Source organism: Adiantum capillus-veneris, chromosome 26, assembly GCF_014529385.1.
Source record: "Adiantum capillus-veneris isolate H3 chromosome 26, ASM1452938v2, whole genome shotgun sequence".
NCBI classification, from domain to species: domain Eukaryota; kingdom Viridiplantae; phylum Streptophyta; class Polypodiopsida; order Polypodiales; family Pteridaceae; genus Adiantum; species Adiantum capillus-veneris.
The window spans coordinates 95,370,027-95,393,943 of record NC_140956.1 but is presented as its reverse complement, the minus strand read 5'-3'; the positions used below and the strand labels follow the sequence as shown (position 1 = coordinate 95,393,943).

The 23,917-nt window shown below is 40.1% G+C and overlaps 2 protein-coding genes across 3 annotated transcripts; one reads left to right on the top strand and one right to left on the bottom strand.

Moving 5' to 3' along the window:
- Nucleotides 1–804: 804 nt before the first annotated feature.
- Nucleotides 805–19,802, bottom strand: LOC147423848 (uncharacterized). 2 transcript variants are annotated; one of them, XM_086501569.1, is made up of 3 exons: nt 19,715–19,802; nt 12,071–12,407; nt 805–2,484 (listed from the first exon to the last, which is right to left on the bottom strand). In XM_086501569.1, exons 1-3 carry the CDS (start codon nt 19,780–19,782, stop codon nt 2,431–2,433), a joined length of 459 nt encoding a protein of 152 aa, XP_086357695.1. In that variant the 5' UTR covers nt 19,783–19,802; the 3' UTR covers nt 805–2,430. The 2 variants fall into 2 exon arrangements, with proteins under 2 accessions (XP_086357695.1, XP_086357696.1); XM_086501570.1 differs by having other exon boundaries at nt 19,707–19,772.
- Nucleotides 18,519–19,789, top strand: LOC147423849 (uncharacterized). The gene has a single exon (XM_086501568.1). It carries the CDS (start codon nt 18,625–18,627, stop codon nt 19,177–19,179), a length of 555 nt encoding a protein of 184 aa, XP_086357694.1. The 5' UTR covers nt 18,519–18,624; the 3' UTR covers nt 19,180–19,789.
- Nucleotides 19,803–23,917: the final 4,115 nt, after the last annotated feature.

Sequence of the window (23,917 nt, the reverse complement as noted above, 5' to 3'; positions counted from 1 at the left end):
CCTACACTTTGCACCTAATTTGATTCACTTGGAATAAAATTGATGGTCAAATTTTGACTAATGAACCTTGTGTGTATCAGAATAATGCTTAATTCTCATCAAGAATTCATTTGTGTGCATAAAAATCATTGTGTGTGTAATGCACCAAAGAGGGGAAAAACATTTATCAAAAAATTCAAGTGTGTGTGCACCTAATCTTGAGTGTGTAGTGATGGAATTGATGGTATATGAGTATGAAATCATGTAATTGATGCATATGTTAGGTTAATTCAATCATTGGATAAGCCTAAATGTCGAACCATTGGGCAAAAATTGAGTGTGTGTGCCCATCCAAGACCACTTGACTTTCAATGATTCATGGTTAATTGGGGCACCTAAATAATTTTTTGATTGTGAAATGTGCATGAAAAATGTGTGCAATCATTAGGTATAAGCCTAAATGCATTACCAATTGAGCCAAATTTGAACTTTTGTGCTTAATTTTTGAGTTGTACATTGCTTGATTGTGTCAAAATAGTGCTAATTTTTTAGAAATTGAGCATGCATGCATTCAATTATGCTTGATTGAGTTTGCAATTTGAGCATTGTAATGTGCAATTGATATTTTTTTACATACAATTTTGGTCTAAATTTGGGTGTGTGTGTCTACTCAATGGCATTTGATATCCAAATTAGGGATGAATGATTGGTCTCGGTCACCAATTGTGATGATTAGTAGACTAACAAAAGATTGGTGTGTGCATCGTTGATGACTCAATTGATATGCAATTGGGGATGATATTATGTAATACCATTGTCGTGTATGTCTATTTGATTTAATAAGAATTACAATGATATGTACATTTTCCAATGCCAAAATCAAGCATGTGTAGCCTCACAAACCAAAATGACAAATTCGATTGGATTTGAAGGATTTGAGAGGGGAAAAATGGTCAATGGAAGATTTGATTACAAATTGGATCTGGGTTAATGAGGAAATTAGTGTATTCATCAAGCATGTTTGCATCTTCCAACATCTCAATTTTGAATTGTTTTTATGCACATTTGGGTTTCCAATACATGTCTTCAAGAAGATGCATCGAATTGAAGCAAAATGAATGAGGTTTGCGAGATAAGGTGTATAATATTGACCAATTCTCAAATGTGCATGGTTTGATTTGTATGCTTGATTGAATGAGCATACTTGTGATGAAGGTTTATTTGATTAGTGGATGATATATTGATCAATTTTTTCAAAATCTTACACCACGCATGTGCACTAATGAAAATCATCATGTTTGCATGTCATGAGAAACCAAGATGGGCTAGAGTTTAAGATTGATTGAATTCAAGTCGAACTGTGGGATGCCTTGGTGCATCAAACATGTTTCTGATCAAGGAAACTCACTTATGTTTGACACTTCAATTTTTATTGCATGAACATCAGTAATTGCTAGACAAGTATGTAGCATTGGCATGGTGCCATTTATGGCTCTTTGAAGGAACACCTCATAAACACATACTTCATGTTCTTCTCTTGTTGACTATGGAAACAAGCCCTTAATAGATTATTTTTTTCCTTTTTTTTTAAAAAAATGAAAAAATCAATGCTTGCTGACGACTCTATGGCATGCTCAGCTGGCCAGATTTGGCACTAGCAAATCTCTCTCACACACACACACAATGCCAATCGGGGCTGCTTTTCCAGCAAGCTGAAGACACACACACACACACACCTCTTGCCATGCTTTGTGCTGCCTGCTGAACACACAATTTGGACTTTTGAGGAGCAAAGTCCACCCACCCAATGGCCACCACTACGTTCTAGCCTGATCCGCGTTGACCCGGCTCTCTCTCACACACCAACACACCAACCCATTCTCGCCAAAATTGTGGCGTGATCTGGCGATACAGTTGCATCGTGCTCAACATTTACCCCCCCACACACACACACGCACAAAATTAAGATCCCTGTTTTTGGTAGCCCTTCCAACACACTTGGGGCCGCTTGCATTCACCTTGGCTCCATGTGGCACGGACCCCGACTTCTACCTTGGATCTTGATTCCTCTCGCATGCATGCTTTTCAACCCACTGCCCGCCATCAAACCACTGGTGCTAGTGACTACTCCAGCTTCACTTAACGAAAACACTGCAAGTCTCATACACATAGACGTGCGCGCTTGATCATTTGTCCAACGAGCTCGCTTGTAAGTCGCGACATCGTCAAGAGACCCCACACACACACTTGCCTGATTTTATGCTACCACAATACACACACACACACACACACACACACACACACACACCTTTTCTTTGCATCCGTAGCCCACTTGCCCTGCAGCCTCTGCTGGCCGAATCAGACTATTGAAAAATAAAAAATAAAAAATAAAACACAACTTTTGTGGCCCGCCTCAGGGGATTCATCCTGACTTTGCGGGGCGCCTGCGGGCTACACACCATGCCACTCACATCTGCATACCCTTAGCTGAAAGCTCGAAGCTCGCTGCAGAGTAAAAGCAAACATCAAAACTCTCATAACAAGAGGGAGTTCCCACCCTTCAAAGCTCATTGCACTTTTTCAAGAGGTCTGGAATATTCTTAGATTGCATTTTAAAATGTGATGTTGTGGACACAAGTTTTTTGTTTCAAATACACCAAAAAATGACCATCATTCTCATTTGCCTATTACATCATGAGTTGAGAAATAAATGGTACGTTAATTATAATGATTCATCAAAATGATTAGATGCTAGTCAATTCATAACCACTTGAGAGAAGTCAAAAATCAAAAGATCATCATAATCTTTTTCTCTTCTTTGATAAGTATGCTACAGCGGGCTTCAATGAGTGCATGCTATGCTTGTATAATCATTTTCATGCATAAATGAACTCTTCTTCCACAAAAAATTTGGGCTCGTGCATGGTTTGGTGCTCGATTTCATTGGTATTTTCACTACACTACGTGACCAAATCTTTTTGGCAAGCATGCGAGCTTCATTTGAGAGTTACATTGATGATACGTACATACTTGATCGAGACATCTTGTGCTTGGACTTGGTCTTCTTGTACATTTTAGTACGTAAATCGAATCAAAAAAATTTGGAAAGCACTAAAAATGAGCTTCTTGATAGCAAAAAGAGATCACTAAAGTTTGGGCTTGGAATTGCTTTTTCATTCTAGTGCTTAATACGTATGCAAAAATCTTGGGCACTAACAATTGAGTTGTTTTTGAAGGATTACGAGCAACAAAAACTTTCATTGATCCAATAAGGGGTCATCATTGCAAAATATTGCAAAACTTCGCTATTTAGAGCCATTCCAGTTGTTTGGATTAAGAGTTGTATATATGCTAGCTCATAGCTTGGTCAAAAGTTAATTTTTTTCATTTTGAGCTAGTGTTTACCCAACTTTTTTGAGAGCTTTCAAGTACAAAACTTGGCTATTGAGAACCATTCACTTTCATTCCTTTAAATTTGAAGTCATCTCTAGCTCATAGCTCATAGATTGCTCTAAAAACGTAAAATTTGGAAAGCTTTAAAAATGTAAAATTTTGCTATCGAGAGCCGCTTCAAATTCATTCAAAAGTTTCATTATTTCTAGCTCACGGCTTTCTTTAATCTTCACTTTCATTTGAGCTAGAAATTAATCAACTTTTGAATCATGCAAGAGAGATTGTAAAAATTGCAAAAATTGCTTATTTAGAAGCATTTTATCTCTCATTGTTGATGGTGTATGCATAAATTTGCTATCAATGAGGTGCATAGCCAAAGGTACTTTTTTCCCTTGGGTTTTTTCCCTTTGGTAAATTTGGGTATGCAAGTCCCTAACCTTAGGTTATCATTAATGTTTTTTGTGTGTTTTCTGTGTGGCTTTCAATAAAAGGCCTTTTGAGATTGTTTACACATAAGTTCGAAAAGCTTGGATTGTAAATAAAAAGGATCAAGAGACTTCTCTACAAAGGGGATGCTTGCTCAAGGATGCTTAAAAGAGCATGAATAGGTGTAATCCTTCCATGATTTTGCTCTTTTGTTCATCTCTTCATTCTCTATCCTTGGCTTAAGTAACTTTTGCTTCTAAGCTATGGTTCTTTCATGTTCAAAAGCTAAGCATACTAACGTTTCAACACTTTGCTTTGTGAATACTAGCTCATCAAAAAATTAGGTTTTATGTGTGCTAATCATAGGTAATTGGGCTTGACCTTAGGTTAATGTAGGTTCATTTTTCATTATTCCTAGACTCTTAGTGATAGTCTCAATACTCCATTCATTTTTAACATGACCTAGGGCTATGATTAAAATTTAGTCCTTTAGTCCAATTGCCATTAGCATCTCATATTGGAAGAAACAAAAAAGTGCTAAAAAATGAAATAGTGAAGCAAAAAAGTGTCAGGAAAAAGTAGCAAAAATGCTACTATACACGTGAAAAGAAAATTTCTATGTTATGTTGTGTCTTTGTGAGGCCTAGTGCCTTATTGGCACTTGGCAGGTGAGGGGAATCACCTTGGCTCGCTTGGTCAAGTTCCTAAACCGATGCCCAACAAGGGTTAGCCGTTGCCATGGTAGGTTAGTAGGCTTTTGGAACACCTTCTTGAGTGTTCAAGGAGCCAAGAGTCGCACCTAGACTTGCCTTGGGGTGGTAGCCTTGTGTTGTGATTTACTTTTTCCTATGAATGACAAAAACAAAACTTCCATGAGCTTCAAAAAGTTGTGACATTGTACTAATAGATTAGGAGCTTTTTAATAGCCCGTAAACATGATAGACTTGAATGATTTATTAAGATTGGTCACATAGTTTTTAAGCTAGTAGGTTTTGAAATTGCATTAGCCTAGGGTCTTAATTGATTGCTTATGTTTCATGCATAAAACTGAAATTTCAAGTGGTTTAATCTTCATGAGAGTTGAGTGTTTTTTTGCTTTATGTTGTCTAGTTTTTTACTATGATTCACCCATCTTTTAGAAGAAAAAAATTCACTTTGCATGATTGTTCATTGTACTTCATGTTTTTTTCCTTGTTGGCCTTTGATGCTCATTACTTGTTCTTATATTTTGTAGCTCAATATTTCTTCCATGGACTTGCTTTCTACCATGTCATCGTGTTTTGCTTCACCAACAGACGAGGACGTGTGCTAAATTAGGAAGGGGGGAATGTTAGAAGCGGCTAACATAGGATACACCGGTTATGCATCAAGCGGGAGATATGCGATGGTTGTGCATAATATTTTTAACTCACTTTTGTATAAGTCTTGGGCTCATTGGGAGTTCCAAAGTTGTATATGCTAGGTAGAGGGCTCAAACTTAAACCCATAGTAGAAGGGATTGTGGTGAAAGCCTTTATGCAAGGAGGCTTCACTCTTGAGGATGCACTTTTGAGATCTCTCTCTCTCTCTCTCTCTCTCTCTCTCTCTCTCTCTCTCTCTCTCGTGTTCACTCTATGGATGGACTAGCCTTGAGCTTAATGCCCACGCTTAAGAGGCTAGTACTAATCCATTGTAATTAGAGAAGATTGATTAATCTAGTTCCTATTTTACTCATTAGTCCTATCTTCTCTACATTTCATTATGTCATGAAGTAGTATTACACTCTCATTATTCTAGATTTGAGAGAGGTAGGTACTCTTTTCTTTGATCTTAACTCTCTTCTTCCCTAAGTATTCAATTAGTTGAATACTTCTCTAATTCTCTTGATTAGTGTAGTGTGTGTGCACTCTTGGTCATGTCATTAGATTTTGTGCATGATTGTGTGCTTAAGTGTGTGAAGGTTTAAGGGCCTTGAGCTCAATGCCACTTGTGTGTGATGTGATTAGAGTAACTTGGCTGGCATGTGATGATTGGGAAAGCCAACTTCAATGCAATTAGTGTGCGCTTTGATCATGGATGCTTGTGTTGACTGTGTTCTTGTGACTCCATAAGATTGGCAAGTCGGACTTCGGTGGACTTTATGTGTGTAGGAGTTGATAGATTAGTGATTAGAGAATGATTAGAGTTAGTCTTGCCACAGCTAATCTCTACTTGCATTGGTGAGGTATTCTCTTGAATCCTCTATTTTTATTCATTTGATGCTCGTGCTTCCATGCCCTAGGCAGGTTGTCGATCCACGGATTTGATAATTTTGTGTGGGTTGCAATTACGTCGTTTCTACGATGCCTCCCAACACTATTCTCCCGAGTGAGGAGCTCCTTGCTTACCCACTCTATGTGCTCCACATACCATAACTCCGGACATGCCAAAGTGGGTTTTGAAGAAATGTTTGATAAAAATGGAAAGAGAAGGAGACATCTCTAACTTCTCTTCGTGAATTGTTCTTGGAACGTCGCTCTCGTTCCTTCAACTCTTCCACATCCACATTCTCAACATTCTTTGTTTGAGCCATAGCTTGCATGAGTGAGGAATTGGGAACCACATTGTTACCACATACATCAGCCCAAGACTTGTTTGTGCATACATTTTTCATGTCGCATACATCCCGACTCATGGTGTCAAATTTCTCATCTTTCAATACATGGTCATGCTCTACTTTGCCGCATGCGCTCCTTCAAAGTATTCAGGTCCACGAGAGAGCATTTACATTCCTTGACTTCCTCTTCAAGTTGCATCAAACGTGTTGTTTGCATCTTAAGTGTCCTCTTGAGACTCTCATTCTCAAACACAAGTACCCTTAGCTTGCCATTCTCCATTATAACCGTAAGTCTTCGCCTTATTTGTTTTACGGTCTCTTGCAACAATACCAAGTATGCCATGATCATAGTTTCCGATGTTGTTGGTTGAGTGGTTGTGTTGCTATCTCCACACTTAGGAGATTTTGAATCATTTTCCACAATAATTATGGACCTTGCTAGAGAAGAAGAACCCTTGCGAGTGCTGGAAGACATTGTATGTAAAATAAGAGATGAGAGTCAACTTTTCTAAACCTATTCACTTCAAAAATGCTGCTACAGAAATGCATTTCCACAATTCTGAAAATTAATTTCTTTACATCAATGCATAGAGGGCATCATGAAATGTGTTCTTCGATTGAGGCTATAGATCACCCAAAACGGAGTTCGGATGAAGAAGTTATGATCAAAAGAGTGTACTGTTGTCTATTAGGTCAGGCTGCACTAGAGAGAGAGAGAGAGGTTTTGGTGGAGCTTCTTCCTACATTATGTATGAGCTCCTTATTATTCTATACTATCAATGACAAAGATGAGATTAAAGTTAGTGTGAGTAGTTAGTATGTTATGGTATTGGTCTAATGGCCTTTATCCCCAATAGCTCAAGAGTTTCACATGAGGTCTCAAGGAGATACATAGCTTCTCAAGAACACCATTAGAAGAGAAGAGTCATGGACTCCAAGAAAACCCAAGACGGCTAGAAAAGGTGCAACATGTGTATATAGCTTCACAATTGACGTTAGGGACAACATTGACTCAACCACAATTTCCTACGAACTATAATTCCACTTCTCTATAATTTTTTTAGGATGGTCTATTTTCTATTTTCACCTCATACGTTGCTTCCAATGTGTGCATGATACGGTGTTGCTTGTTCATTCTTGCAAACATTTTCCATCTAATTTTATAGAGTGGCAGCCAATAGAATCCTTCGTAGGGACCTTTGAAGCGATCCATATGGAACTTGGAAATTTAAGATATGTTGGTTGTCTATCCTCTGAGCTTGCCTCATGCGAAATCTTTTTTTATAGCCATACTAAGTCATATGTTACTCCTAGGGAAAATGGGTATGGTAATCTATCTGCCATTCATTCACCAAGCTGCTGAAGAGTTTGGAATAGCCTACTCAAACAGTACATTGATAGTAGCAACCAAAAGGAGAATGGAGTGGATGTGCATACAGCACATCTGTGGGTCCCACAAAGCAACGATAACATGGTTTATGTTTCCTCATTTGTTTTTGTATATCTTTTGATTGCAGTGTGTCCATAGGATACCAAAAATATGGATTTGCAAAGGAGATTGTGCAATGAAAAGCTTCTTGCAATTGGATGGGAGACTAAGGTGGTCAATCACCAGGGAGATAACATTAAGTTGTGTGTAATTTGAGAGAAATTGGTGTTTAGGTACCATATTGCAAAGAAAATCCTATCAATAGTCTTCCCCTAACAAAGGTGGAAGCAAACATTGGGAGATTGGAGGCACTCGACTGTGATGTTACTGCTCGAGAAACTGTTGACTAGTAAATATGTTTCTATGATGATGGTGCATAATAACTCTGAGAATAAAAAATGGCACCTCTATCATTTTTGAATGTATCTCAATCTAAGATATACATTGCCCAAGTTGTACCTCTTTGTTGTCAATGACAATGTTTTCTGGTTTAGAAAAGAAAAATCTTTCTTTGTGAGGATAGTGTGTTCCCATGATGTATTGTTGTAAAAGCTTGTAACTAATGTAAAGTTTGCTCTCATCTTTAAAATATCATCTTTGAGCATAATTATTTATTTTCGAGTTGTTCTAGAGCATTTTATTTTTTGACAGGATTTGATCGAAATCTTCAGCTTGATTGATTACGACTGCCAATGCCTTTAGACTCGGTGTCTTGTGTTCGTTTGTCATGTGTGTTCTTTTAATCTATAATTTTTAGTTAATTTTATGGGTTCTTTTGAAATCTCTTAAAGTGATTTTGGGTATATAAGGCGCTTTTTAAGTTTTGAAAGTTCTCTGCTCACATTCAAAAACCCGTAGCTTTAAGCTCTCTTGGCATTTTCCTTACATACTTCCACATGGCAACATGGTGTGATGCACTCCTTGCACAATTCAAAAAGGTTGGCCTTGCAGATTGAGTACATGAAATGATGAGTGTTTTTGAGGACACAATCAACATGTAGGCCACAGTCAACTTACACGCAGAGCCCTTCCAAAGCTTTCTTAACTACACAGAGATGGACACGATTGAATATGAAATTGTGTTTGAGGGATCTGACATGGTGTGGTTCCCGATGGATTTCTTCAAACACCTCTATGGGGTGGACAAGAACTTTTTCTTTTGTATTTTAAGGCTCGTCAAAGGACTCACTGAATGTTATTACAAGGCAAAGGGTGAGGATGAACTCATAGACTTGGGTGTGGGGTGTATAGGAACCCAATTCATAGATTGGGACATGGTGCTTACATTGCTTGTGCTCGAGGGAACAGACAAGAGAAAATTAAAAGAAAAGGTGAGAAAAAAGGAGCATGTAACCATTGTGGAGGAGGAAAATAAATATGTCAAGAAAAATCAATGTCTCAATAAAAGCATCCATGGCACTTGTTCTATTGCAAGAGCCTAGTTCCGCCAAGGATGAATATTAGATGATAGAGGAGATGGTGTTGGAAGAAGCTATCAACTTCCAATTACTCACTTTGCATGCAATGGTGATGAAAGTTTATCAAGGTCTTTTCCTCAATGAAATTGCAAAGACACTTGGATTCAAAGAACATGAGTCGCTCTTGGTGTTCACTATTTATTGGGAATTAAACTACAAAACTACCTCCTGCATGTCGATGATATGCGGTACTAAAGTTTAATTCTGTTCCAATTTCCTTGAAGAGTGAGGTCCAAAAGTTTGAATTGAACTTCACATTTCGATCACTTACGATCCGTTTGAGCAATCCATGCAATCTGAAAATATCTTTAACAAATAGTCGTGCAATATTGGAGGCGGTAAAGGTTGTCTTGACCAGAATGAGATGTGCAACCTTCATGAGTGGGTCAACAACTACCATAAGTGAATTATATCCTCCTTGTACCATAGGTAATCCAATAACAAAGTCCATACTTATACACTCCCACTTTATTTGGGGAATATATAATGGTTGAAGTTTACCAAGAAGTTTAACTCTCTCAGCTTTAATCCTTTGACATGTCAAGCATTGGCGAACATAGAGTACATCTGCCTTTTGCCCAGTCCAACTGAAACTTTTTCGTAGGCATTGAGAGTCTTCGCATACCCTAGGTGTCTTGAAGTAGGGCTATCATGGGCCTCAAATAAGATAGACTTCTTAAAGTTAGGATCCTTTGGTACACATAACCTATCTCTATAACAGAGACAAGGTCCATCATGTGAGAAGTGTAACATTGAAGGTATATTCTTTGAATCCCCAGATCGAACAAGGTTAAGCTGCCTTTGGTACTCTGGATTAGATGATGCAGCTTCCTTAATCTTTTCAATGATTGGATTGTTGGGTATAGATATGAGGCTCAAAAAGTGTTTTCAACTGAGTGAATCTGCAACCATGTTTTCTTTTCCAGGACGATAGATAATGTCAAAGTTGACCTCTTGCAAAATTTCTACCCATCACCTTTAAGGTTGCTTGGATGAAAATCCACTTTGAGCTCTTATGGTTGGTTATGAGTCAAAACTTTCTTCCCAACAAGTAGTGTCTTCACAGCTTTAGAGCGTGAATGACTGCCAATAGTTTGAGGTCATGGGTGGGGTAGTTCTTTTCATGAATCTTAAGCTTACGCGAGGTGAAAGCTATTGGTCTGCCTTCTTGAACTAATACTTCTCCAATTGCTATTTCACTAACATCAGTGATGACTTCAAAGGCCTGATTGAAAGCTGGTAGCTTTAGGCACAATGTTGTAGTCAAATACCGCTTAAGTTGGTCAAACATTTCTTGGTGTAGTGGTTCCCAGCTTATTTTCACTCCTTTTCTTAGAAGGCCGATCAAGGGTGAAAGCAATCACTGCATAATCCTTTATAAAGATTCTATACCATCCTGTGATTCCCAAGAATCCTCTAAGCTCACTTGCATTTGATGGCTGAGGCCATTCAACAATGTCTTGACCTTTAGCAAGGTCCACTGAGATTCCTTCATGCGAAAGAATAAATCCCAAATAATTAGTCCTTGTGTGAGGTTCCCAACCCCGAGAAGATTGGGGTGACTTGATAGATGGCCTTTCTTTATTCTCCTTTTCCATTGACAACACCCTACTCTATTTCCACAAAGTAGAGATACGAGCAACAGAAGAGAGGAAGTCCTCTATCCATCATTTACGTGGTTATAAGGGTCATACGCCACAAGCCAGGTCAATAAATCTAGGATTCTAATAAAGTTGTTTCCTAACATAAAGATGAAATCCTATTGACATATTTAGAATCCATAAATAACGCCTTTTTCTCCACATTTAAGAGGCACGGCTGCCATCCATAAACCATAAATATGATACTTAGTCTAAACTAAAGATTAATCTTGTGTCATGTAGATTTGGGCCATCTCAACTCTTGGCACAATAAGTCTCTAATTTCACTTCTCTTAATAAGAGGGAGTGGAGACTTTCTTAACTAATCGACAGCACCCATCCTTGACTGGCAACCTGAGCCAGCCCTCGCTTTCCACCCCACACTCACACTTTTTACCACATTGTTTAACATATACAAGCAATGTTCCTCAATTAACTCCAAACATAGGTTCTTTTATACAGCCCTTCAAACAATACCAAAACAATTCAAACAAGGCCTAATGAAGACAACCCTATTATTTAACAAAAATAACTTTTCCAATTTCTCATGAGTTGCTGCTACCCGCGGACTTTCTCTGTCTAACCAACAGATCCTTTGCAAAGGATTTATTCGCTAACCGCGAATTGCGCAACCTTCCCATCTCTCTAACCGCGAGGCATCCCGCTACCCGCGAGGCATCTTGCTAACCGCCAGGCTTCCCACTACCCACGAGGCATCTTGCTAACCCCCAGGCATCCTGCTACCCGTGAGGCATCCCGCTAACCGCGAGGAACAAAAGAGAGCCGATAACTTCAGCCTAATCTCCGCTAATCGCGGAATCATCTCACTACCCGCGAGGAACAAAAGATATTCTTTCAACAATTCTTCTCTTTAAATGATTCTTCAAACATGGTAAACCAATTCTTCATATCAATCAGAATCCACTTATCAAACAATAACAATTTATTAAGCAATAACAATTCAACAAACAGTGACAACTTATCAAACAGTTCTTTCACTAATTTATAAAAACATATGCTTGTTTCTTGTAATAGAATCACGTTTCTCAGATAGTTTAAGGGGTTCCCTATGCTTAGCTTCCCAAGTCATCATGAATAGCAATGCAGAATTATAAATTCATCTTATCGAATCAGCGACATGTTTGATTACCTCTCGTGTTTGAAGTTGGACGGCTTCAACTTCTTTCATGACCAATACATCCTCTTCAGCAACGTTTGGAGTAGATGATATCTTTTTTTGCACCTTCCTTGGAGGTGGAGTGACATGAGCATCCTTTGAGCTTCGAGTAAATCGCTTCGTGGCCATCGTATTGATATAGAGAAGAGGGAAAGAGAGAAGAGAACTCCAGAATTCCAAGGGCAACACGAGGATGGTAGAGAAAGACTTGGAGATGGAGATGGCTTGAAGATAAGGGCTCGAGGGAGAGAAGGTAACTCCGACGTCAAAGCAAGAGAGCGTCTGCTTTTGAGAGTGTGTGGTCTGGCCCCTGAAAGTGAGAGGAGAGAGGTCTTTATATAGGCTCTCAAGGCCAGCTAAGAATAGAGGGATAAGTTCTTCAATTTTAGAAGAATCTTGGGCTGCAAGACAAGAACTCTAAACTTAACTCTCTGCTCTTTCTTTCCTAAAAATACTCCTCCTTTTCTAAAATTGCTCCTTCTTTCCCAAGAGTCAACTCTTATCTCTAGATACAATCTTGAGGTTTCAGTTTCCCATCAACCTTATTGTTTTCAAGTGAATAAGGGTCATAATTAATAGTTCTAAAGTCCGATTTTTTATCCTATCGTTCCATTAGAATGCTCTTTGACTTAATAAAATGCAAACCTCAAATGTTTACAAAGTAAATGAATTACTTTTATTGAAAAATGTTGGGTACATTACACCTTGGAGTGAAAAATGAACACTTGCTCATCTCTACATATAGCTTGTGTTCTCGAAGAATATCCAACACCTTTCTCAAGTGGCCTTCATGTTCTTCTTCATCCTTTGAGTAGATTAGAATATCATCAAAGAAGACAAGAACAAAGTCATCTAGGTACGGTCTAAAAATATCTTGTATCAATCTACAGAATGTAGCCGGAGCATTAGTTAGACCAAATGACATTACTATAAACTCAAAATGTCCATATCGGTTGTTGAAAGCTGTCTTTGGAATATATGATTCCTTTGTTCTGGTTTGATAATAACTAGATCTTAGATCTATCTTTAAGAAGACCTTGGAGCCATGTAGCCTGTCCAACAATTCATTGATTCGTGGGATAGGATAGTTGTTCTTAACTGTACCTGGTTCAGTCCTCTATAATCAATGCACGGTTCTCGCAGAGTTGTAGAGTCCCATCTTTCTAAGTTTTGAAAGAGTACTGGAGGGTCCCAACTTGATTTACTCGGTCTAATAAATCCCTGTTCTATAAGTTAACAAAGTTGTTCCTTCAATTCAATGGCCTCTGGTAGCACCATTTGATAAGGTCTCTTTGACATTGTCTCACTTCTTGGAAGAATCTCTATCTCATGATCAAGCTCTTGATTTGAAGGAAGAGAGGTGACATCTTCAGGAAAGAAATCTGAATATTCATGAATCCAAGGGGGTTTTATAACGCTTGATTTTGGATCGATCTTGTTCAGCTTGACCGCAAATATTTGTTGTCCAACCCTCATACCTTTGAGTAGACAGTTGGCTTTAATTAATTGAATCTTTGGAATCCCATTCTTTCCCTATACTTCGACTTGCTTAGCATGACTATCTCTAAAGCTCAAACTACCTAGGCCACATTGGATGCTAACATGATTCCTAAATAGCCAATCCATCCCAAGAATTCCATCATACATCCCAAATGGTAGGGTTCTAAAGAAAGCTGAAGTTGCATGTCCTCCTAGTTCAAAGTTAAGCTTTCCCACTCAATATCGTGATACCACGGTTTTTCCATTAGCCAATTCTATTGTCATGGGTTTAGCTTGTTTTTTATTCAGGTTCAACTTTCGCAAGCATTTCGGGGATAGAAAAGAATGCGTACTCCCACAATCAATGAGGAGGTTAAAAGGTTTACCTTGATGGGTGGCTGGTGTTTAAATAACACCAAATTGTCTTTTAGCTCCAGGATTGTCAATAGCTGCATAAATTGTTGCTCTCTCTTCTTCTTCATCAAGGGCGGGCTCTCCTACTACTGCAAGTGTATGGGCATTTCTACATTGACCTCTTCCAAAGGCTCTGGCTGCTCTTCCTCACCCTCTACCTTGTCCACCACCTCGTCCATTGTTATGTCCAAAAGGACGGTGTCTTTGATCTCTTTCAATTGGTGTTGTTGGTCTATTAGTCAGAAGTGGATATTTATTTTGATAATGTCCCAACTCTCTGCATTTAAATCATCGAACATCCAAGCATGAAGGATTTTGAGCATTAGCAACATAAGCTCTTTGTGATTCATTATTATTGGGAAGCCTTAATAGATGTCTAGCACCATTAAAACTTTGATTTTGTTCAACTCTCCTTCTAATCCCTTGCTCCTTCATTAAGAGCTTAGCTCGTTGTAAAGCATCTTGCATAGTAATAGGTTTCATGGATTCTAATCGCGAGATGATTAGTTCTCTTAAACCTTGACAGAAACAAGCTATCTGCTGCTTTATGGTCATTGGTGGAGCATAACGCCTAAGCCTTACAAACTTTGAGTAATACTCTTCCAAGGATAAGTTGTATTATTTCAAGCTAAAGAATCATTCATCTTCAATGCTTCATGGGCACGAGGTAAGTATATTTCTTTTACTGCTTGTTTAATCTCTGTCCAACTCTGTGAGTTCCCCAATACTCCCATGTCGCAACAATGTTGTTTCCACCATAACTTTGCTTAACCGGAGAGGCAAAACATCCCTAGCATTGCTTGGTTTGCAGGTGCGGTTTTTGCAGCCGAGAAATAATCATCCATAGCTTTTATCCATACTTCTTTTTAAATCTTGAAGTAGCCAATTAAATCTTTTTAACCTAGGCTTTGATACCAATTGTGAGGCCCCCAACCCCAAGAAGATTGGGGTGACTTGATAGATGGCCTTCCTTTATTCTCAAGTTTTGTTGACGACACCCTTCTCCGTTTCCACAAAGTAGAGATACGAGCAACAGAAGAGAGGAAGTTCTCTATCCATCATGTTTGTGGTTATAAGGGTCATACACCATAGCCAGGTTGATAAATCAAGGATTCTAATGAAAGCTATTTCCTAACATAAAGATGAAAGCCCATTGACATATTTATAATCCACAAACAATGTCTTTTTTCCCACGTTTAAGAGGCACGGTTGCCATCCATAAACCATAAATATGATATAAGACTAAGTTTAAACTAACTAGAAATCTTGTGAAAAGTACCCAACTAATTGGGTCCACTCGTCCATAGATGTAGATCCACTAGGATACTAGTCTCCCACTTTCCACACCACACTCACCCATTCTTCTTGTTTTCTAATTACTATCACGTTGTTTTACATATACAAACAGTGGTTTTTTATTAATTCCAAGCACATGTTCTTTCATCCAGCCCTTTAAACATCACCAAAACAATTCTTTCTCAAACATGATATAATAAAAATAATCCTATAATTTAACAAAAACGAATCTTTCCATTATGCTTAAGAGTTTTTCGCTATGTGCGGACTTTCTCTGTCTAACCAATAAAGCCTTTGCAAAGGATTTGCTTGTTCGCTAACCGCGAAATGCACAAACTTTTCGAGTCACTAACCGTAAAGTATCTTGCTAAGCGCAAGAGACAAAAAGAAAGCTGATAACCTCAGCTTTAAGTGATTTCTCAAACATGATTAGCTAACTTCTAATATCAAACAGAGACAGTTTATCAAACAATAACCATCAATATTAAAAAAATAACTATTCTATGAAATCCTATGCTTGTTTCTTATGATATAATCACGTTTTTTGCACAGCTCAAGAGAAATCATAGGCCTGACTTACTGGTCATCATGTATAATGATGCAAAATTATAAATTTATCTTATCGGATTAGCAACACGTTCGACTACCTCTCGTGGTTGAGGTTGAACGGGTTCGACTTCTTTCGTAGTCGATACCTCCATTTGAGCTACGTTTGGAGTAGTTGATGCCTTCTTTTGCACCTTTCTTGAAGGTGAAGCGGCATGAGCGTCCTTCAATCTTTGAGTCACTCGCTTCGGGGCCGTCATATCACAAGAGAGAAGAGGGAGGAAGTGAGAAAGAGAACTCAAGAATTTGAGAAGTAGCACGATGATGGTAGAGAAGGAGTTGGAGATGGAGATGGATTGAGGGTAAGAGCTTGAGGGGGAGAAGGTAACTCTGCCATCAAGGCAAGAGAGCTTCTGCTTCTGAGAACTTCTATGTGTCCTTTTGAAAGTGAAGGGAGAGGGATCTTTATATAGGCTCTCAAGGCCAAAATCAAATTCTAAGAATAACAAAAAACAAAGAGAGATAAGTTTGTGCACGTTCGTAGTTGTTATTATTACGTAAAATTTATATATAATTAATTTTTTATTTTTATTTTTTACGGACACGTATGTTGATGCGCGATTTCGAGTCTCTAATTCTAAAAGAAGCTTGGCTTCCAAGAAAAGAAGCTCTAAACTTTACTTACAGCTCCTCTTTCTTTCTAAAAATATTGTCTTTCCAGCTAAAAGTACTCCTCCTACTCCTTCTCTTCTAAAATTACTCCTTCTTTCTTAACGGCCGACTCTTATCTGTAGATAGAGTCTTGAGGATTAAGTTTCCCATATCAACCTATTGTTTTCAAGTGAATAAGAGCCATACGTAATAGTTCCAGAGTCCAATTTACGATCCAATCGTTTCGTTGGAATGCTCTATGATTTGACAAAATGCGAATCTTAAACATTTTTGCAAAGTAAATGAAATAGTTTTTGTTGAAAAAATATTGGGTACATTACAAAGAGCTAATTTGTTCCTTCTGCCGATGGTTATGTCACACACAACCTTTTCCATAACTAAACTTGTTGGTACTTTGAAAGGGAAAATAGTTCAAAAAAAATGCATCATTTTACTACCACCCATACATAATTTATTGGGACGATCTTTTGTAGTTTTTGATGTCTTTTTATCCTTTGTTAACTCAACCACACCACCATGAAGACCAACACTTGATATAATAGCTTCGCAGACTCTATATTTCAAGCATAGCTAATGTGGAGCATTTACAGCTTGTCAAGAACTCTTATGTATATATAAAGACAGTAAATGTGTAGAATAGGATCCCAATTTGGATCTTATGTGTTCCGATTAGGGGGTACAATTTGGTCACAACTAAGGATACCTTGAAACTTTTTTTCTAGTGCTTTACTCACTATTTATGTAGCGGACAAACCTTTAGTAGAGTTGGCTCCAGCTTTGCACTCTTTACCTTTCCACCCTTTGATCACTTGTTGGCCTTTGCATTCTTGTCTTCACAAAATTGTATTGTGGCAGCAATAAATGCATGGATAAACTTTCCTTAAGCCTTAAGAATTTCCTACTGCCAAATAAAGAAGCACTCTTATATCCCATTCACTTTCTAATGTCAAGTAATTGCCCGTGCGTGGCACTTAGGGTTTGGCATGTACTTTGATTGAGACTACAATTCATGGGTCTTGTAATGGATATGGGTATGAGGTACTCAATAATTTAGACTCATGATTGGAAAATCATCCATATGAGGAATGTTGATAGACAATGCATCAAAGTACTATATATGACTATTGCAAAAATCATGAGAAATTAGATATGCATGCATGAATCTTCTAATACTGCAAGATTGGTGGTTCTTGTTTCAATCTGTACAATGCTATATTTCAACTTGCATAATTTGATTTCTTGCCCTTTTTGAGCACAAATGGAAGGTTCCAATATTTCATACATGTAATTATCTACATCACCGGTCAAATTGACAAAACTATCAATTTAACAAAACATGTCCTTCGTTCACGATTATTTGTTGTGATGTTTTCTTTTTCTTTTTTCTTTTGACTTAAGGCAAGCTATATTATAATGGAGCTTTGAAGTCCATGAGTTTTCGATTCCATCCAAAAGGGGAATGCACAGAGTTTTTTGGGTGGTAGCCTTGTTGGGCATCTCATTGTTTGTATCTATTGGTATCATGTGTTGAATATAATAATGGGGTGAAACTTTGCAAGGGCCAAGAAAGCTTAGTTTTCGTCTGAAGATCGTCCATTATTTAATCCACTAATTTGACTTTGGTCTCCAATGAGCTGGTCACATGCAGAAGCGGATCACGGGGCAAGAGGACGTGCAAGCGAGGCAGCAGTTCCGAGAGAGAGAGAGAGAGAGAGAGAGAGAGAGAGAGAGAGAGAGAGAGAGGCCAAAGCGTATATGCAAAGCCAACGGTACTGCGTGCGCTATTTTTGAGGTCTGCTGTGTGTGTGTGTGTGTGTGTGTGTGTGTGTGTGTGTGTGTGTGTGAGAGAGAGAGAGAGAGAGAGAGAGACTCCTGCAATGAGGGCTTTACGACTAATTTGTTAACTAGTCTACGTGGCGCAAAGTTTGACTTGCGGCGGTGTGTGTGTGTGTGTGAGAGAGAGAGAGAGAGAGAGAGAGAGTATAAAAGAGAAATGTGCAGCTCAGATCAGGAGGCAGCTAGCTAGCGTGTTTGCAACTTCAAGCAGCTAAAGAGCGAGAGTAGACAAAGCTATCTAGACTTAGAGCCTAGAGCTAGTTTGGAGGCAGAGGGGAGAGCAAATGGCGACGAGAGGGGGAGCAAGGGTACTTAGCGGGTGGCTGCTAGTGGCGCTGGTGGTGATGGCGGGGCTGGTGGCGGAGAATGGGGAGGGCGCGTCGCCGAAGCCGTATAAGAAGAAGAAGTTGTCGTATTACGTGCAGGTGGTGAGGGGGCATCCGAGCATGGGCATTCTGCTGCAGCCGCTGAACGCTAGCTTCAGCAATGGGATGGGCTTCACCACCATTTTCTCGCTGAACATGACGGAGACGCAGGCCAACACGTCCAAGGCGTTAGGGGTTGCGCGCGGCTACACAATGAATATTGCCTACGCGTCGCCCACCGAGTACGCTGGCTTCGAGTCGGAGATCATCAGCTACGACGATGGCGTGTACAAGGGCACCATCCACTTCGAGGCCATGCTCGACGGTTCCTCTGCCGAGGTGGCCGTCCTGGGCGGAACGGGCAGCTTCCGCGGCGTCCGCGGCTGGGGCATCGTCAACCAAACGCTCCTCGCGCCCCCTTACGTCGTTTACTTCCACACTCTCTACTTCCTCAAATGCGAACTCTCTAGGTAGTCATCCTCTCTTGAAGTGGGTCGATTTGAACCCATCACCTCAGACTCGTGTTATCCTACCCCTGTTAGCCCCCACCCCCCTTCCAATGCTTCTTCTTTATTGCCCCACATCGACCACCCTTGAAAGATAAGTCATAACATCCTCCACAATAACAATAACTCTCAAGTTTGTGTAGTCTCCTCTTCACTCCTATAATCCTTTAAGCTCCCTATCATATCCATTAAGCTCCCTTCGATGATCGATCATCCTCTGCTCATGAATGTAATGAAATACATCATAACAGAACGTCTTTGCAAATCAATGTCTCTTCTATGCAACATTTTTCGATTCAAATTATCGCGTTCTACATCTTATAAATTATTACAAATGAAGCTTCACAGAGAACTTTTGGATTCTACTCATGAAGGCTTAGAAAGTTCTTTGTGAGAGATGTTGTTTTAATCACACTATAATTGAAAAGCTAAGAATAACTGGAAACATTAAAGGGCACAATGACTCAATTTTGCTCTAGAACAGAAGAAACGTACACCACCACCTTTGTAGCCTCCTCCATTTTCTTTGCCAAGGCCCTCCACCTCCTTGAGTGTTGTCTCCTCCCGACATTACATCTTATCAAAATTTTCTGAAGGTCTAAATAAGTCATCACCGAGTACCTTCTTGTGTGTTGTGGAAGATCACTACATGACCAACTCCACAAACACACAAGTTTTGTGAACTTTTGGCAACTTACGCGAAGGATCACTCCACAAACATGCAAGTTTTATGAACTTTTGGCATTTTAGGTGAAGGAGAAGGCAACCACTACCCCCATTTGATAGTGTCCCCCTCCATGTCCACCATGGCCTTCTTCTTCGCCACCATATCTATGTTCTGTGAACATTCTATTGCTCTACCTAAGTACGTAGCTAGACTAATTACTTCATTTTCTATTGCTCTACCTAAGTAGCTACACTAATTACTTCATTTTCTATTTTTATTTTCCCTGTTATTGTACTCTCTTTGTCCATCTTTAAGATTTACCTCTTTCAAACCAAACGTCAACCCTTTTGATTGATTTCTATATTCTTTCAAGTATTCATTTGAAAGAAATCCCTTTTAATCACTCTGAACCCAAGACTAGCTACCAAATGGTTGCTCTCCCATTGGAAGTCTACATACTTTTAAGAGAGCTTTTAGTCATGTACATATTGTAGGATACCGGATCAGTTAGGCCGTTATGTAACAGATGAGCGCCTAGCCATTCTTGGCCTGTGAGGAGAACAACTATATGTACAAGGCCACGAGCAGGGAATAGACAGGCTGAGTAGATTTGAGCGTAGGTGTTTCTGTTGTGTCTTGGCCATTCCACATTGGTGTAGTTGACGGGCAATTTCTCGCCTGGTCTCTTACCTCCTGTATCTCACACTTAGCAGTCTTTCCTCTTCACAGACAACAGCACTAGCCGCACAAGATGAGTGCCTCTGCATCCCCCGGGCTGGCACCAGGATCGCCTCATTACGAGGACGCATCCATGCACCCAGAGTTCACTCACACAGCTCCATTAGACCACATGTTTCAAGTTGTATCTAGCATCGATCCTGCTCCAGATCAATCACACAAATCAAGCACTACTTCAATACATTTCAGCCAGTGCAACAAGCACGAGACACACAGATCAAAAGGTGCGGCCGAAACCTTTTTCTGGGCTACCCACAGAAGACGTACTAACATGGTTGGACCACTTCGACAATGTCGCCAGTTACCACCAATGGCCAGACACTCGCAAAGCCCTAGAAGCACGCACTATGTTCGAAGGTGTGGCAGCGACTTGGTTTGTTCAGCAAAGTGAAGCAATTAAAGGTGATTGGGAGGCTCTTAAGTCCTTATTAATACAAAATTTTGCTAATCACAATATCACTCAGACAGCCCTGCAGCAGTTGAACACTCTGAAACAACAACAACTCGAACCTGTTGCCTAGTTTGTAGTCAAATTGAACCAGTTGCTGTTGCGGGCGGACCCCACCATGTCAGAGGAAATTAAATTATTTTTCCTTTGGCCACGCTTTCGACATGACCTCTCCCGCCGAGTTCGTGATCAGGGACCAACATCTCTACACGCTGCCATCCAGATAGCACAGTGAATAGAAAGCGCAGCTCATGGTGAAGATACACAGGTAACCATCACGCTAGCTCTACCACAATGGCCACTGGTGGATGCACCACCTACCCCAATGGACATAGATATCCAAAATGTGCAGCTAAATGCTAGGAGGTCACTCCCGGTAAGGGATCAACAAGGACGTCCTAAGTGTTTTTATTGTAATAACTATGGGCATATCAAAAAATATTGCAGGAGGCTGAGAGGAAATCAGCAAGTCCAGAATGTGCAGATAGAAGTCGAGGACGCCGCTACTTTCGCTGCTCTGTCGGAAAACATCTGAGCGGGTGGTTATTGGAAGGGAACCCCCTGCAGATTCAAGCAGCCGCATCTTCCGGACGCATGGTGTGCTCGACTATGGTTCAGCCCTACGACACACCCCATGAAGCACTCTTAGACACATGTAGCACAATTTCGTCCATTAGCGCACACTTAGTAAACCAGTTAGGCCTTCCTACTAGCACAACCTCTCCCATAACAGTTTTGTTTGGGGATAATAATCAAACTTACAATTCTCACACATTTGCTCACTGCACATTTGAGATTGCCCATAAACAGTCCACACACAGTTTCTATGTCTTACCACAACAACTCTTTCCTTTAACACTGGGATGTAATGGTTCCTCAAAACCCAAGCCCGTTTACATTTTGATACTCAACATCTTGTATTACCAAACACAATTCCCATCTCTATGTTTTGTTCCCATTCCGGTCCAAATTTTGTACATACTCAACATGTAGTGGTAGATAAGCATAGACGCACTAGTCATGTTCGCGCTCTACTGCACCAATTCCCCAGCCTATTCAAGCCATCCACACTCACTTCCACGATCAATCTACTAGTTCAACATTCCATCAACATAGGAAATTCCTTCCTTGTCTGCATGGCCTCTAGATGCCGGTCTCCTTTAGAGCAGCACACAATTAGGACAGCCATCCAAGATATGTTAAAGAAGGGTGTGATTACACCTTCCTTGTCCGCATGGCCTCTAGACGCCGGTCTCCTTTAGAGAAACACACAATTAGGACAGCCATCCAAGATATGTTAAAGAAGGGTGTGATTACACCCTCCTCTAGCAATTGGGTGTCAGAACCCCATTTAGTCAAGAAGGAAGATGGCACCTATCGTTTCTGCATCGACTTTAGGCCTTTGAACAAACTCACAGTTCATGATTTGTACCCTCTCCCTCGAATCGATGATCTCTTAGACCAGCTAGGGCGGTCGACATACTTCGCCTCTCTAGATCTAGCATCTGGGTATTGGCAGATCCCCCTTAACCCGGCTGATACTCACAAGGCCGCATTCCGAACCTCCATGGGTCTGTTTCAATTCACTCGCATTGCCTTTGGCCTCTCAGATGCCGGAAGTACATTATAACGGACTGCCCAAAGCATCTTTCAAGATCTCATACTACAAGGGGTAGTACTAGTCTACTTAGATGGCATACTAATCCATACACCAACCAGGGAACAACACTTGCAGGTCTTGAAGGAACTCCTCAAGCGCCTTCAAACCTACAAGCTTCAGCTACAATTTAAGAAATGCAAGTGGGGCACAACAAAGCTTAAATTCTTGGGTTATATAATCTCAGTGGAAGGTATCCAGATCGATCCTTCAAAAGTCTTAGCCATCCAACAGTACCCACCCCCATCCTCAGTCAAAACACTACAGAGTTTTCTCGGTTTGGCTAATGCTTCATTACAATTTGTCCCCAACATGGCAAAGATTACATACCCTATGCGCCATTTGCTTAAGAAAGGGGTAAAATATGAATGGACATCAGCTTGCCAACACAGTTTTGCCAGTTGAAACAGGTTATTCAAGAATCAGCCATGTTAGCTCATCCGAATTTTCAAAAGCCCCTCAATCTCCAAACGGATGCATCTAATCTGGGGTTGGGAGCATTACTACTATAGGAGGATGACATGTCTCAATGGCGGCCTATTTCATTTATCAATACGTCACTCACACCAGCTGAGCGCAATTACACCGCGACAGAAAGGAATTGCTGGCGATGTTTGGGCATTCGCCAAATTTCATCCATTTTTGCATGGGACAGAGGTCACGGTGGAAACCGATCATCAGCCTTTGATTCCGCTGCTTCAGAAGCACCACCCGCCTGGCAAACTACTATGGTGGGTTTTAGCACTGCAAGAATACAAGTTTAAAATAGCCTATTGTAAAGGAATCACTAATTTCATAGCTGATGGCCTCTCTCGTGCTGAACACCAAGTTGTCCAAATCCAGTGTCCACCCATCGACCTCCCGGTAAATCTAGATCAAATGGCCAATTTTCAAGCTCAAGGCCCCGAAATATAGAAGATCGTCAATCAGATCCAATCTCCAGATCCCATTCGACATCCCCGATACTTTCTCATTCTAAATCATGTGTTGTTTTACATCAGCCCTGGCTATAATCCTCACGTCTACGTGCCTGCAGCTTTGCGTCCAACATACTTACAGTACTATCATTCTCACCCCTTGTCATGTCACCTTGGCTTTCACAAGGTCTTAGAGAAATTAAGGCGACAAGCTTATTGGCCTCAGATGCGCCAATCAATCTTAGTATTTTTGCAACAGTGCCAGACATGTCAAAGCAT

Bases quoted from the DNA above. Each gene is read 5' to 3' on its own strand.
- LOC147423848 (XM_086501569.1), bottom strand. From the start codon at position 19,782: ATGTCGGGAGGAGACAACACTCAAGGAGGTGGAGGGCCTTGGCAAAGA. The intron at 12,408-19,714 runs GTGGTGGTGTAC...TCTCACTTTCAG, and splicing joins AAATGGAGGAGGCTACAAAG to GGGCCAGACCACACACTCTC. The intron at 2,485-12,070 runs GTAATCAAACAT...TTTACTCTGCAG, and splicing joins TCCAACTTCAAACACGAGAG to CGAGCTTCGAGCTTTCAGCT.
- LOC147423849 (XM_086501568.1), top strand. From the start codon at position 18,625: ATGGCGACGAGAGGGGGAGCAAGGGTACTTAGCGGGTGGCTGCTAGTG.